This window comes from Haliaeetus albicilla, chromosome 15 (assembly GCF_947461875.1).
Source record: "Haliaeetus albicilla chromosome 15, bHalAlb1.1, whole genome shotgun sequence".
Taxonomy (NCBI): Eukaryota; Metazoa; Chordata; class Aves; order Accipitriformes; family Accipitridae; genus Haliaeetus; species Haliaeetus albicilla.
In genome coordinates this window covers 8285981-8300236 of record NC_091497.1, presented here as the reverse complement: position 1 = coordinate 8300236, position 14256 = coordinate 8285981, and the positions used below count along the sequence as shown (strand labels likewise).

At 35.3% G+C, this 14256-nt stretch overlaps 1 protein-coding gene across 1 annotated transcript in view; it reads right to left on the bottom strand.

Moving 5' to 3' along the window:
- Positions 1–14256, bottom strand: part of UGGT2 (UDP-glucose glycoprotein glucosyltransferase 2) — an 88311-nt gene that overhangs the window by 64683 nt on the left and 9372 nt on the right. Inside the window, exons 3-8 of the mRNA XM_069802453.1 lie at positions 14007–14137; positions 12754–12866; positions 8517–8691; positions 6437–6533; positions 5328–5403; positions 2634–2734 (exon numbers count right to left, since the gene is read on the bottom strand). Of these exons, the coding sequence (XP_069658554.1) occupies positions 2634–2734; positions 5328–5403; positions 6437–6533; positions 8517–8691; positions 12754–12866; positions 14007–14137 (693 nt within the window). The remainder of the gene's footprint in view (positions 1–2633; positions 2735–5327; positions 5404–6436; positions 6534–8516; positions 8692–12753; positions 12867–14006; positions 14138–14256) is intronic.

Sequence of the window (14256 nt, the reverse complement as noted above, 5' to 3'; positions counted from 1 at the left end):
GGTGTACAATTTTCAAGAGCAGCAGCGATTTCACAGGTAGAGAAAATGGAGACTCATGAAAGGAAGGCCAATCTACTGTCAAATTTCAGTTCTCCTAAGTGTCTAGAACAATTTTTAAAGAGATCTCGTTTTTCTCTCTTTGCTTTTTCTCAGAATTAAGTAAATTTTCATATATCAGGATAGTTTATAATTCATTTGCCTATCCACTGGAAGAACAACGATGGAATTCAGTTAGCTTTCTCTGGTGCCTAACTTGGGTGTGACAAATCTTGGCACATGAGACTGAGGAAAATCCAATTTTGGTACCAATAGGGTAAGGCAATAATATACTAGGTGCTTCCATGTACTTTGGATACAGTCTGCCTAGCCACCTCAGGGCAATGATGCTTTTTCCTCATAATCTGCTAGTTAAGATATTTGAGCAGAAACTGAAGGCCTCGGGTTATTCAGTTTGAGGAAAGATGATGCCACATATACTACAAAGTGCTGGGCAGAAAGTCATAGAGGATGCTGCCTAGTAGAACTTTGCACCATCTTTTTGAAGCAACTAGGAATCAAAAAAAAAATGCTGAAAAAAAAAGGTGAGTCAGAGGTGGAATATTAATACTTCTAACTAGTATAGAGATCACTGTTTTCAAAAAAAAAACCATTTCAGATGCCTTTCAACAGTCATATAAGCTGTGATCAGGTGAAGCAATACCCAATTGCTGCTGTTACTACAGATAGTGATGACTCACCTGCTGTGCACTTAGGACATACACTTAAAATCCTTCAAAAATTGTAACTCATTTCCATTTTAATGCTGAACACCTAGAGTACGAATATTCAAATCCCACTGAGGCAAACTGACATGTCTTTCTACCTTCTTGGTTATCTCTGGTCACTTACAGACCTCTCCTTGCGGCACCCTAACACAACTGAGAAAACAGCGTAGGGAAAGATCCTGAGCTTAAAGCAGATCTCAAGGTATGCTTTGAAAGCTAACAAAGCACTAGAGATCAAGAGGCTGTTTACACAGATAAAAGAACAAGTTAAAGGGAATACCACATTGGTACTCTCTGCATCACTTTCCACTATGAATAGTAAACCTAATTACTTACCTAAAACATAAAGGCTCTTTAAAGACAACTCTTGATTGGTGTTTAGGGTCATTTATAAATAGAAACATGCCCTATAGCTGAAGGAGTTTTGCTTAAATTCGTTAAATTTTTACTTGGAAGCTCATTAAAGGAAATCAGAGAGTTGCTGAGCCATTAACTCAGCCACTATAATTAGTCATTAAGAATGAGCTAGAGAAAGCACCCAGTCATGTCAGGAGTAAGAGTATCAAAACAACTGCAACATACAAAGAGGGGGCTGAAGACCCCCTGGCTGAAAAGGCCCTGAATGTTCTTATCACAAGCCAGTATCAGTCTTCCTGGCACTGAACAAACAGCATCCCAATGCTTAACTACTTTCAACACTGTATGAACTGGTTCCTTGGGGAGCAGCACCAATTTAATTTTTTATTTATTTAGCCATGACACCGCAGAAAAGACCACCACTAAATAGAGATCTTGTACTGGCTTTTGAAGGTAGACACCAACGGAATCAAAGTTTCACAGCTGCTTCTGCTTGAACATCAACAAAGCAGTATTCAATCATGTAAAAAAAAAAATTAAATACACAAAAAGAGAATTTTCTTTTTATTTGCACAGTAGATTTCTCAGGAGAACTGAAATGCAATGTTTTTTAATTTTTTTACATTTTGGGCCAAGATAAATCCTGCAGCTGAAGGGGAGTTCATTGATAAAAGACTGCAAGTGAACTACAATTATCTCAAATAGCTAGTTTCAGACTGGATACTGCTAGCAAGCTCCATGACAGTCAGGGTCTCAAAAAGAAACTGAAGTTCAGATGATTGCTCAGTCTCCCTTCATTGCACTAATATAAAGGCAAATCAGTTTTGATCAGGTTGTCCTCTGAAACTGGAGAATGTAACAGGCAAAATTTAGTTGCCTAAACTTAAGTGCCATGACATTTTAGGACCTATTTTAGAGTGATTTATGATTCCATTCAAGCTACAGAATGTCCTGCAGGTTATCAGCATAGAAGCTGTTTAGAAAACAGCTACATATTTGTTCTCCTTTTCTACAGGAAAGCTTTTAAAAGCATGTTCTTCCATTTGACATTATGTTAAAAAAAATGTATCAATGTGAACTCCAGTACACTGATAAAATTTAGAATTTATAAATTAAAGAAAACAAACTGTCTTAACCTGTATTTTGTCCCAACTCAACAGTCATGGAAAAATGATATTTTTTGCCTGACCTCTCAAAAAAAATCTGAAACTAAATTTAACATCTGAGGTAACACATCAGGCAGAAAAGCAGGCAATATGACTTCTGTCTTTAAAATCAGTAAAGCCAGTTATGATTCCCCATCTTATGACTTCAATGCTCCTTTAATTTCTAGCATATAATACTAGGACAAGATACTAAGACATTCTTTTTAAATAGTTGATATAATACTGCCTTTTTATGAAACCATTTATCTCTTTTTAAAAGAAGCTTTTATCATAATGTTGATACATCAACATAACAAAGGAAAATTGAACAGAATACTGTGTTAATTCCGAAAAATGCGATACATACCCTGTAGCTCCCAGACCTTCAGCGGTTCCATGTTGTTAGTAGTTTCAATTAGATGTTTTTTAAACTCTTTCAGATTATTTTTCAGATCAGGATGCATCTGTCTGCAATAAAACATTTTTTTAAAAAAAAGGCAAAATGAATTATATCCATCAATGTCTGCTTTTATCCACACCATTGCTCGTAACTGATACTGTATCTTTAGGGTAACAAGCAAGAATTAAAATTTTAATTCATTCTTAAAACAAAAAATGATTTGGGGTGAGAAGAGGTGATTTCTAAAGACTAAAACCAAGTTAATTCCAAGGAGGAGTTAAATTGTTTTGTAGTGATCTGTCTCAAACCCTGTCACATAAATTTTGATGCAATAAATTAACTCAAAGATTAAATAATATTAACACAAAATACAGGAAACTGTATAGTTAGTTCACTATAGAGTAATGTATACCTAACTGTATACTAACTGTACTATAGATTAACTGTAACTGTACACAGAGTTTGTTGTATTACCTACAAAAAATATAGGCAAGACAATGTTGAGAACATTGAGAAGCATATAAATTAACATCACTGACAAAATCAAGCTACTGAGCACACAAATCACTAGTCAGACCTGAAGAAGAGCATGGTACCCAAAAGCTTGGCTATTTTTTTTGAAAACATAATTGGGCAAAGAAGTTTTGACAGCAAAAACTTCAGCCTACAAGACACCCTGAAAGGTCAAACAATGTCCATTAGATTTCTAAAGATTCTTCTACTAGAAGTATTGAATAAGAAGCAAAAAGTAGCTAAAAACCCAACATCTAAAGCATTAAGACTAAGTTCTGTAATATTTCATATTTTATTTTAGATATTAAGAAGTTTCACAAGGAATCCTTCCCTCCTCATTTTTTAGCTGCTGGATGATATTAACTGTTGTTCTTTATAGAAAAGGAAAAATACCACTGTTGTTCTGGAATTAAAATATAGTCCAGGTTCCTCAAATAAAGCATACTCAGCTGAAAAGGGAAGCGAAGACAGAAAATTCATTTTTTTCTTGTAACATAGACCTAAAAATGACAAACATAGTTCATAGTCTTAGAAATCACTCTCAACTAGTTTTAAGCTCTTAAATTACTGTTTTTTCTGCCCTTTTTTTCAAATTTACCTTGATGATTTTTTTTTTCTGTTCAGACCTTCAATTATTCTGTGAAAGAAAGACAACCGGCAAATAAGATCTAGCCACGAGCCACAACCAAGATCTATTATTGATGCTTGGTCCCTCATTTCTCTTGTTCACTTACCCTATGGTCAGTGGAGGCACAAAATCAAGCACACATAAAGCCAACTGAAAAAAATCTACCCTTCTCTGGATACGTAACATGATGTGGAATTGAATTATGTTAATTTGCACAATCAAATAGTTGTATTTCTAAGATTTTATGTCTTCTGCTTACATTCACAACTATTTCAGAGCTGAGAAAAGTATAACCTTTCACATGGCTATAACCGAGGGACTATTTACAGATTACTGAAACATCTCTTTCATGTCCACTACGAAAAGGAGAAGAAAAATATGAGTCCAGAAACAGTGTCAAAGAGTCTAAATAATTATCTGACAGCTTCACAAATTAGTCACAGTGCAACATCAAGAACCTAAGTATAGCTAAACCTAGCACAATCCAAGAAGAAAAAAAAGCTCAGATAAAGATATGACATAAGCATTTGATATTACCTGCTGTGGAAGGTCTCTAACACACAGGTGAAACAACAAGGAAGTCTGCAGATCTGGGTGCACTTCCATTGCAATGTGTTTACTTTAAAGAAGGCAGAAAGGCGATGGGCTCTCAAGAATTTAGACAGCATTAGCAGCTCTGAACTCTGAGAAGACTTACAGCTTGGTGAGAATATCTACAAAGTTTACTTTTTGCTTTAAATAGTAGGAGAGAGAATGACACTAGAGAAGACCCACACTCTGGAGTTCCTTGTTGAGGGAAAAAACCCAGGATTTATGATTCACTGCATGGAGCTGTTACAGGAAAAGGGAAGAACTTTTGATGACTGCAGCCACAAAATGAACCCATCAACAGAGTACTGGAAGGAGCCCTTGATAGGGTAGCATCCAATTTCATCTAACAGATTGTAGCTTGGACACAAAAGAGGTCCTGCTAGAACAGAACACAAACTCACAAACTCCGAAATAAGAGACATCTATAATAAGCATATATTTCAAGAAATATCACTCCTTAACTCTAAGAAATTAATGACTACCCATCTTAAAAACACCTTATGTAGCTACAAACACATCGGTTTGCAGTTGTTGTGCTACTACTTGCATTTTGAAAACCAGCATTTTCATTCTAATTATCTGAAAACAGAAGTAGCAGCAACAATTTACTGTAGATACAAACATGAAAACATGGTGTTCTAAGTTTTTGTGACTGTTGCCCAGAGGGAATTTTTTTACTTTAAAATCAGTTTACTGTATACATTCTAAAAGAATTAGAAAACTAAAAGCAATAAATCGAAATGAACAGAATGAACTGTTGCATCTTTACATTCACAAGACGTACACAAAAAAATTCATCAGAATTTTTACCAGTGGCAGATAAAGTAAATTCCAACATAAATCTCACTTCTTCTATAAAAAATCTTTTATTTTTGTTCAGGTTCCAGAAACAAATGCAGGAGTTATAATTATAACTTATATCAACTCACTTTAACTTGGCAAAGAGAAATCCTTGGACATCACTTTCGTCATCATCATCTTCCTCTTCTTTTGTCTCATTTGCCCCTGAACACATAGCACATGTAGACAATATAAACCAAGAAAGTTACTGATGTATTATGTTCTTATGAATTATAAAATGGTTAACAGAAACATACAATCAGAAAGTTGTCATTCCCAGATGTAATTTCAATCAGATTTATGCATTCGTATTTTGTCATCAGAATGAATCACTTTACAGAACTTAGCAACATTCAAATTAATTTTTAAATATAGTTCAACCAACGGTTACATTTTTTATATAAATGAAATTACAGGGTTAAGTAGTTTACTTCCCAAAATAGCCATTTCTCAGTTTAAGTGGCAAGGTATAACTCTTTTCAGCCAACTACTACCAAATTTATGCTTGAAAAGCATGATGACCTTAGAGCGCTTGAATCTCCAGCTAGCATTTGATGTGAGAGATTAAAGGGAAAAAAACCTAAACTTTTTTTGATGTGACTCAAAGGCTGTTAAACCTTAGCCTTACCAGAGTTAACTAACTATCCTTATATCTTGTAAATGTCCACCCGAAGTAATTTCTCTCTGTCAGAATGCTATAGCTACCACTTTCTGTGGTAAATGTCTCATTTCAACACGTAGTAACACACACACTGGTACTGAACTCTATGTGTGGCACATCTTTCCTACAGAAGATTGTGAAAGTATTTCCACATAAATTCAGAAAAAAACCCCTCACCCCTGAACCACTAATGTGTAGATACTGTAATAATTAGCATATTACAGATGCCAACAAACAAAGTAATTGAAGAACAAAGGTGAAAATCTTATACTTATTGAAAGGAAGAAGGATGGGTTACGTTTTGAAGAGCCACAGAAAAACAGCAGTTAGAGGTTAGGTAATGAAATATATCCTAAGCACAGCTGTTTACAAATGCTCGCATATATTCTGAAGTCTTAGTTCCTAATGCCTGAGACTTCCTCCTGTAAAAAGAAGTATAACCTTCAAAACATTACTGACTTTATAACTTAAGATTATAACATATTTCAATAGTATCTCCAATGAGATATTATAAATAAATAAAAAAAACCCACATACCTTTAACCTGTGTGTCATCTACTGCTTTATATTCTGTGCTCTTTATTGCAAGTTCTACACCATATCCGGATAAATACATTTTTCTGGAAGTTGGTTTCTGTTTGATGATATTATTTTAACAGAACAACAACAACAAAAAACAAACAAAAAACAAACCCTTAAAAAATTTATTTATAAGAGATTAACAATATCTAATACTGTAACTTTAAAATGTTATGACAGTCGTAATTTAAATTCATCTTTCAATTTATGATTCAAAGTACAAAATGATACACTAAACAAATTACAAGAGTCATGTAAGCCATATTGACAGTCCATTGAGAAGATGTGTAACAGAAAGTAAGAACTTCCTTTATCTCCCGCAGACCACAAAAATGCTGTGTCAAAACTGTAGTCTCTTCACACAACATTGGAAGAAGGACTAGAACAGGCAGAGCTGGTAGCACCCTAAATAATTATTGATGCCTTATAATTCACATTTTAAACTGTTATTCATCTTGCCAGACTTTCAGCATGTTAGGAGGAAAATCTCTATTTCTGCCTGATTCTTTAAAAAAGTTTTGACAAAAGAGTTAATCACTTTCTGCAAGGAGGATTAAGAAAATGTATTAAAGTATCAGTATTAAAAACAGATTGCCACTTACTAAAAACAAACAACTATTTCTAACTTTGGAGTGGAAGTTTGACATTCAATAGTGTAATTACTCAAAGCATACTTATTTCTGAAAATGTGCCCTAATTTGCCCAAAATGTATGAAAATCCCCTTTCCAAAATGCAATTTGCACATGCACAGCAGCAATTTCTTGAAAACCTGTCAGCTTTAGCTTGCAATTTCTAAGAATCATTCTGTACTGAGACTCCTCCAGCCCACAACTGAAAACCCAGCAAGGCTGGGGCAAGTCTCAACGCAGAGAGAGCGCTGCACTCTCTAAGCAGTGTCGGTGACACTGGCAAAAAAGAAAATTGACAGCACAGGCTGTACCTCTTCTGCTCTCAATGCTCCCTCTTCTGGCATTTAATGTAAAAAAGGAGGAAGAACCTGTTTCAGTGGGAACCAAAGGATAAAAACGAAGGTTGTGAGGAAGGAAGAAAAGGGAAGAGCAGTCTGAAGATAGAAAAAGTGCAGGAAGGAAGACAACATGCATTTGCGGGGACCATGGTGCATAAGCCGGTCAGAGCAAGGAGCCTGTAGGTATTTAATTGAAACAAAAGTGCATAAAAGAATATAAAGTTCAGTAAAAACTTAGAATTTAAGACTGGTTTCCTGAAATTCTCTATTTCGTTACTGTGAGCAAACAGCTCAAAAGTCATATGTAAACTATGGATCTCATCTCCGTGAAATGCCCAGTCCACATAAAGCACAGCAACCTCTCACTCCATCAGATTATTCTTGTATTAACCACACTATTTAAGAGCTGTACTTTGAATATAAATTACAAAAACCTTCCAATAACCAGAACTGGGGACAATGTAATTCCACATACTGGTACTTGTCTTGTTTTGTTTCCAGGGAGAAGAGTAAGTTAAGAAGAGCATTCAGAAACATTATGTTTAAAATGCTGACATTGTGGAATACAAGCATCAAAAAACTGGTCAATGATGTTGACTGTGATAGCCCATGATGCTGTAGTACAATAAACAAGTAGTTCAATGTAGTACAATGAGATTATACTGAGAATATATAAAATTATAATTATTTTTCAACTCGATTTTCTATTCTACTTCCCATTTTTCTAATTCTTGTTACTAATATGTTCAGTCTGCTGCACCAAAATTCACCCAAGATCTTCATACAACATACAAAAACCAGACATATAACCAAAAAAAGAGATATTTCAAGATCAGTGATGCAAACAGTGCTTGCATGCAGGATTAGATAATATTATCATGCTTTCCCAGCTTCCAAGTTTGTATGAGGTGAATCATTTCACCTAGAAAGTTTTAAAATTAAAATATATATTGTATATGATTTAGGCAAATGCAAAAATAAATGTAGAAAATGTGTTTTGTCAAAAAGCAAGCAAAATAAAGACAGAATACTAACAGTTTACTGAATCAATGTTAATTTGAATTGCATACCTGAACATAATGTCGGAGAACATAAACAATTTCCTCCCTTTGCGCCTTCTCAGATAAAATCTTGTGGAATTTGACAAAGTCTTTCGTACCCATTTCTGCGTAAAGAACAACCACTGGGCCATCCTCTTTGAGAGTTGGGAATTTATGATCTGCCTTAAAAAGATATGGCCTGGGTCTGGTTTTAAAAACAAATAATTGTGATATTATATATTCAGAAAAGAAATTGAAACAGTGGCAGTTTTTCTACTTCATAATTGAAAAAAACTAGTACGGGCTTATATGCTAAAAGTATACAAGCCATGTTAAAATACAAAATAATCATGATTGCTCACAAATGAGCTTAGAACACCAAATTTGCAAATTAAAGTCTTAGAAAAATCAGCACCAACTATAAAAAATTTTAATATATTTTATCAAATCACAACACAGAGCAAATGAAAAGCATAGCACTGAGATTTTGTGTAACAGTTACAGCTTGAAGCTTTTAATTTAAATGGCTCATTACATCTATTAGAAATGTACAGAGCAATCAGTAACAGTAGCAGAAGGATATGCAGTGACGTTTGAGAAAGCTGCTAACACACATGGAAACTAACTGGGCTTATACTTCTGTAACACCATCAAGCTCTGTTAATTTAGCTAATTTTGCAAATTTTGACTGCCTTACCTACCCTCCTTGTTGAAAGCCATGACTAGAAAACTTACACTTTCTATACCTGCAATGATTTCTTAGGTAACTGCAAACATCTTTTGAATAAAACCTGGGAAAGATGGAAAAGTAACAGAGGATATGACTGAGCAATATACACCAGGTGCTAATTATTGATGAGTACACTTCTTTTTCAAAGTTGTCTTTGCAGAGTGACACTTGAAAGACCAGTAAACTCCCTCCAAACCTCTCCAAGACAAGTTCAGAAACTCTAACCCAACACACACTACAGAAATGTGTGTAGTAGATGCTCACTGAAAAGTCATACTGGAAAGGTGTAACAACACTTATACGGCAGAGACAAAAGGAGGGGCCTGGTTTAAGAACTTACTTGGGTGCACACAGCCATGAGTCACAGAAATATCAAGCAAGCTTTGCCACTGTCATCACAAGACAAGGCAGACAAGGGGTCATCAGGGAGTCTGAAACAACTCTTGAATGGGTAAGCTCTGTTCAAGAACAGATCCAGATTTGACCCAGTAAAAGCACACATATGGGATGTGACCTGCGCAACTTCCTTCTCATATCCAGAGAGACAAGAATGGCCACAGTCACTTACAGAGAGTTTAAAACCTAAATCAAGGGAGCTTCTCTTTTCTTAACTAGTCACCTAGGTATAGCAGAATGACTGCTGTTCTCAAAAGGTGGGTACCAAGTGCTGCCATGACTTTCTTGAACACTGACAGTCTCAAAGGAAGCGTTTTATACTATAATGATATGCTTCACTAAAAAATTAAGTGCTGCAGTGAAATAACACTGCATAGTGCTACCATAATGACCTTGGATTGGAGAATTAAAGCATTCAGCCCCTGTAAATCCAAGATAAGCCTCTGTTCTCTGTTCCTCTTTGGCACTGAAGAGTAGTGAGAAGGACTTGAGTCTCTTACTCTTACAGCTGAAAGCTAATTAATTTCCTGCCATAAGAGATTTTCTTGAGAAGGCTGCCTTAAAGGGAAGCAACAGCAGTTGGGCAGACAAAAAAAGACAAAAAATATACATGGATATGGAGTTCAGCACTCCACTCACTAACCAGTCACTAGGGTAGTACAGGCAACTGTATGCTTGCCTAGATAGTTGCCAAGATGGGACGCAGAAGGAATGTGACAGTCAGAAGACAGCAGACATGCGTACTGACAAACCTTCTAAGGCACTGATTTTTTCGAGGAAAATGTGACTCCCATCAGTGCTTCTGCTCTTGGCAGCAACAGCCCCAGAAATCTTAGTGTTGTGTTTTTGACAGTTAGCAAGATAAGCAATCCCAACCATTTAATCACTGAAGATTCTTTGACACATCCAGAGGCCTTGAGCAGGCCATTGCACCTCCACACAAAATACTTCCGATTAGAGCCATGCAGTCCATTGCAACATGGCTGAAATGGCAACGGACCAAATCACAGTAGCTGCTCCATGAAGGATGAAGCAAAACCTTGACCTTGACATGCAGACTATTTGGGCTCTCCTGAGTCCAAAGTGCCTGAGACTTTCTGGATCTCAGGTTGAGCTCATGGATCTGGACAAAATAATGCTGCAGCCTCTTCTTTCTCTTCCAGTGAGATTTGCAGCTATCATCCCTAAAAATGGAACATTTCTAGTGTCCTTATCAAATATGGAGAACTTAGGGCACAACTTAAGTTGGCCTGGCTCAAGTGGAAGAGTCATGACAGACAGAAGACAGAAAAAGAAAATAAAGGGAAACAGTTTGAAATAAAAAAGGAATCAATAAAACAAAGAGATCTCTTTTCATAAAAGACACAGAGAAGAATAATGACTGGTTTAGAGGAACTAACAGTGAGATGGCACACTGTCCCATATATCAGTTGTTCATCATATAGAAAAGAAAGAACAGGAGCACAGCCCTATCTATATGACCTAGGCTAAAAAGCTCCAACACAAATGAAAGAAAAGCATCTGCTACCCAGAGTACAACTGGAAATAATAGTGGAAAAAATTACCTGAAGGTGAACATGTTTTTCTCAAAGTCTAGCTCCACGAACTCTAAATATTTGAGTGATGCAACTACTTTTAGGGTGGGGAGAAGGAGAGGAAATTTATCAAAATCTTGTCCCTGCAGCTCTGAAGGTTGTAATGTGACTGGTGCACACAAAACTATCCAAAACACAAGAACAATATAATATAAAGACCTTCAGTTTTGTTTTGAGTTCTCAATGATCCCTAGAAGTCGAACACTTTCAATTCTGAATACTTCAGGATTCTATTATTTGGTATTGATTTTCCAGAAAAATTGTAAATTTGGGGATAGTATCTCCAGAAAGGACAATGTGCTGAATCCAGTTAACTGCTTTAGAAGAAGAGTATATTCAGACATCGTGATAAAATGTTAAGGTCTCATGATGCTTAATATATGACCCAAAGAATTCAACATAATTTTAAAAGCCAAAATACAGTACAAATAATTTATGTAAGAAAGTAAGAGACATTCGTTAGGCAGAATGTAATAGTTAAAAATGGGACACTGCAAACTAGACAGTGAAGTGTTTTTGCAAAAACCCTGGCTATTGAATAAGTAAAAGACAATGATGTAGTAGATTATAATTGTATCAATGGACTTAGAAAATACCATAAATCACACATGTAGAACACAAAATTGTTTTCAGAAGCAACCATCCCCCAAAAGACAAATTCATAGTTTTTTTCCCAATTTATATTTGATAGAAAGCAAAATCCAAGAAATATGCCCTACTAAATCATCTTTCACCTCTACTTATCTCTATGAAGTGGTTGAGGGTATGGACACAAGTGTACATTACAGTGTCCTTGACCATTGCAGGAAAAACAAACAAACAAACGTTACATACAGGTCTTGAAAAAATACAACTGAATTCTTTTTTTATAGAGATTAAACATTTTGCTTTCATTATTTTATTATTTGTTATTTCAATAGGTTCTATATATTTTATTTCATGGCCCAAATTCATTCTGGATTGATGCTAGTTTCCACAGGAAAAAGCCTGCAGAAAGGTTTGATAGGTGTGAAGCCTAGCGCAAGGTGAGGAAAGGTTATGCCAGCTGAGATAGACTCCTCTTCCACTCCTATGCCAAGCCCTTACAATCCAGAAAACCTCAAATGCAGCAGCACTGACTATGTAGAAAGGTCTGTCAGCAGAAGTACTGTCTCAGACACATTACATGGTAAGTTGGTATAGAAAGTACATTGTAACTTAAACTTGACTATCCTATACCAAAAAAAGGGAAAAAATACAAAATTATCCATGTTGTTAGAGGAGCAAAGCTCTATTATTTTATTTTAAAACCCTACTTTGATTCATAATTGATGAATTCTCATCGCAGTAAGTGTTTAAAATATTTCAAAACTGAAAGTAACTCTTTTAAAATTATGTATACTTTAAATTGAAATGTCTTTAAATATCCAGTAAACAGGAATTTATGCGCTTGGCATTATCAAGTAAGTAGAACATAACATTTCAAAATAGTACAAGTATATACACAATAATACATTTTCCTCCTTAGTAATCTATTTTTCCTCTTAAAACAGATCATTACATTTACCTCCTAGTAGCCTTCTTCAGCAGCTTTTTTATTTCGTTAGTCTTACAGGTGTGCTTCTCATGGATAACCACAAATGCACTGCAGCCTTCTGGTGGAGGTTCATCAGCTGCAATCTAATATTTCAACAATTATACTCAACCAGAATGCTTTGATTGCACTTCAACTTAAACTCACATCCCTTTGATTAAAATAACTTAACAGCTGCCATTGAGTTATGTTTCTAATTAAGCCCATTCAAAATTGGGTACATGTGAAAAAAGTAATGGAAAATATTAGAAGATTAAGACCTTATAAGCTTTGTGAAATGTAGTCTATCAAATGCAGTCATACTCCAGAAAATGCAAGTCCATTTATGTTCTGTAAATACAGGGCTGACAAATCTCCTCCACAAGCTGAAATCACAGCCTGTACTCTGAGATATTTTTAATTTTAGTTGCTATCAGCAATCATGTTAATGTACAAAGATTTGACTGCTAACCAATAAACGTCAATTTTTGGTTCTCTCTTGTTCCCACTTCCCCCCCGCCTCCCTTTAGGGAGGGGGAAGGAGAGTTGAACTCTATTCAGCTTTTCCCATGTAAAGTGGGAATCATATGACTGCATGTCAATGACTCTGGATTCACAAGCTGAAAGATAAAAATGAAAAGATATGAATCTGACATGACGATATTCCTCCAGAGAACACTTGCAAAACCCCCTAACTTTATTACAGCTTATTACCTTTCAGAAACATGGATTTTTGACTTTATTTTGAAGGTGGCATTGCTAAAAGGAGAAGCAGTTTTAGGCTAGAGGCACAGCGAATTTATGTCCTCCCACTTTTTCATTAACAAAGCAGGTATTTGACTATTCTAGCTTTCAACTTTTCAAATACTAAAACAATGAGAGATGAGAAGTCCACTAAATAACAAATATAAATGACTTGAAGGTACAGGAAATTTCCTACTTTGAGAATGTCTGAATTCCCATAGGATTATTTAAAGCAATGCAAAAAAGCCCCACAATTCTAGTTTTAAAAATGACCAATTCCAAAAATTCTACCCTGAAAATAATGCTATCCATACAATTAAACATGAATATTTGTTCCTGTCAATATAATCAGTTTATAAAGCATCACCTTTATAAATGGATCATGTTTGATTCCAGATAATGTTGCCATATATTTTACTGAACTGTAATGATGAACATTCTTTACTTGGCAGCCAAAATAGCACATAAAATCATGTACCAAATATATCGGATAATATAGTCACCTGCTGAAACATCTGAACAGTTGGAGAATATGCCCGTATGGAAAGTGCAAACTTCAATAGATTGATTTGCAAATTGGATAAAAATTGTCCTGCTTTCTTCAAGATTAAATTGTAATAGGAATGCTCTGAATCTGTTGAAGAAAAAAAACAAAACCAAACTTTTAGTATTTAGCCATAAATGATATGGCATATCTACCTGTACTACATAATAGGCAAATATTACATTAACACTGCTTGGCAGTTCAAAAGC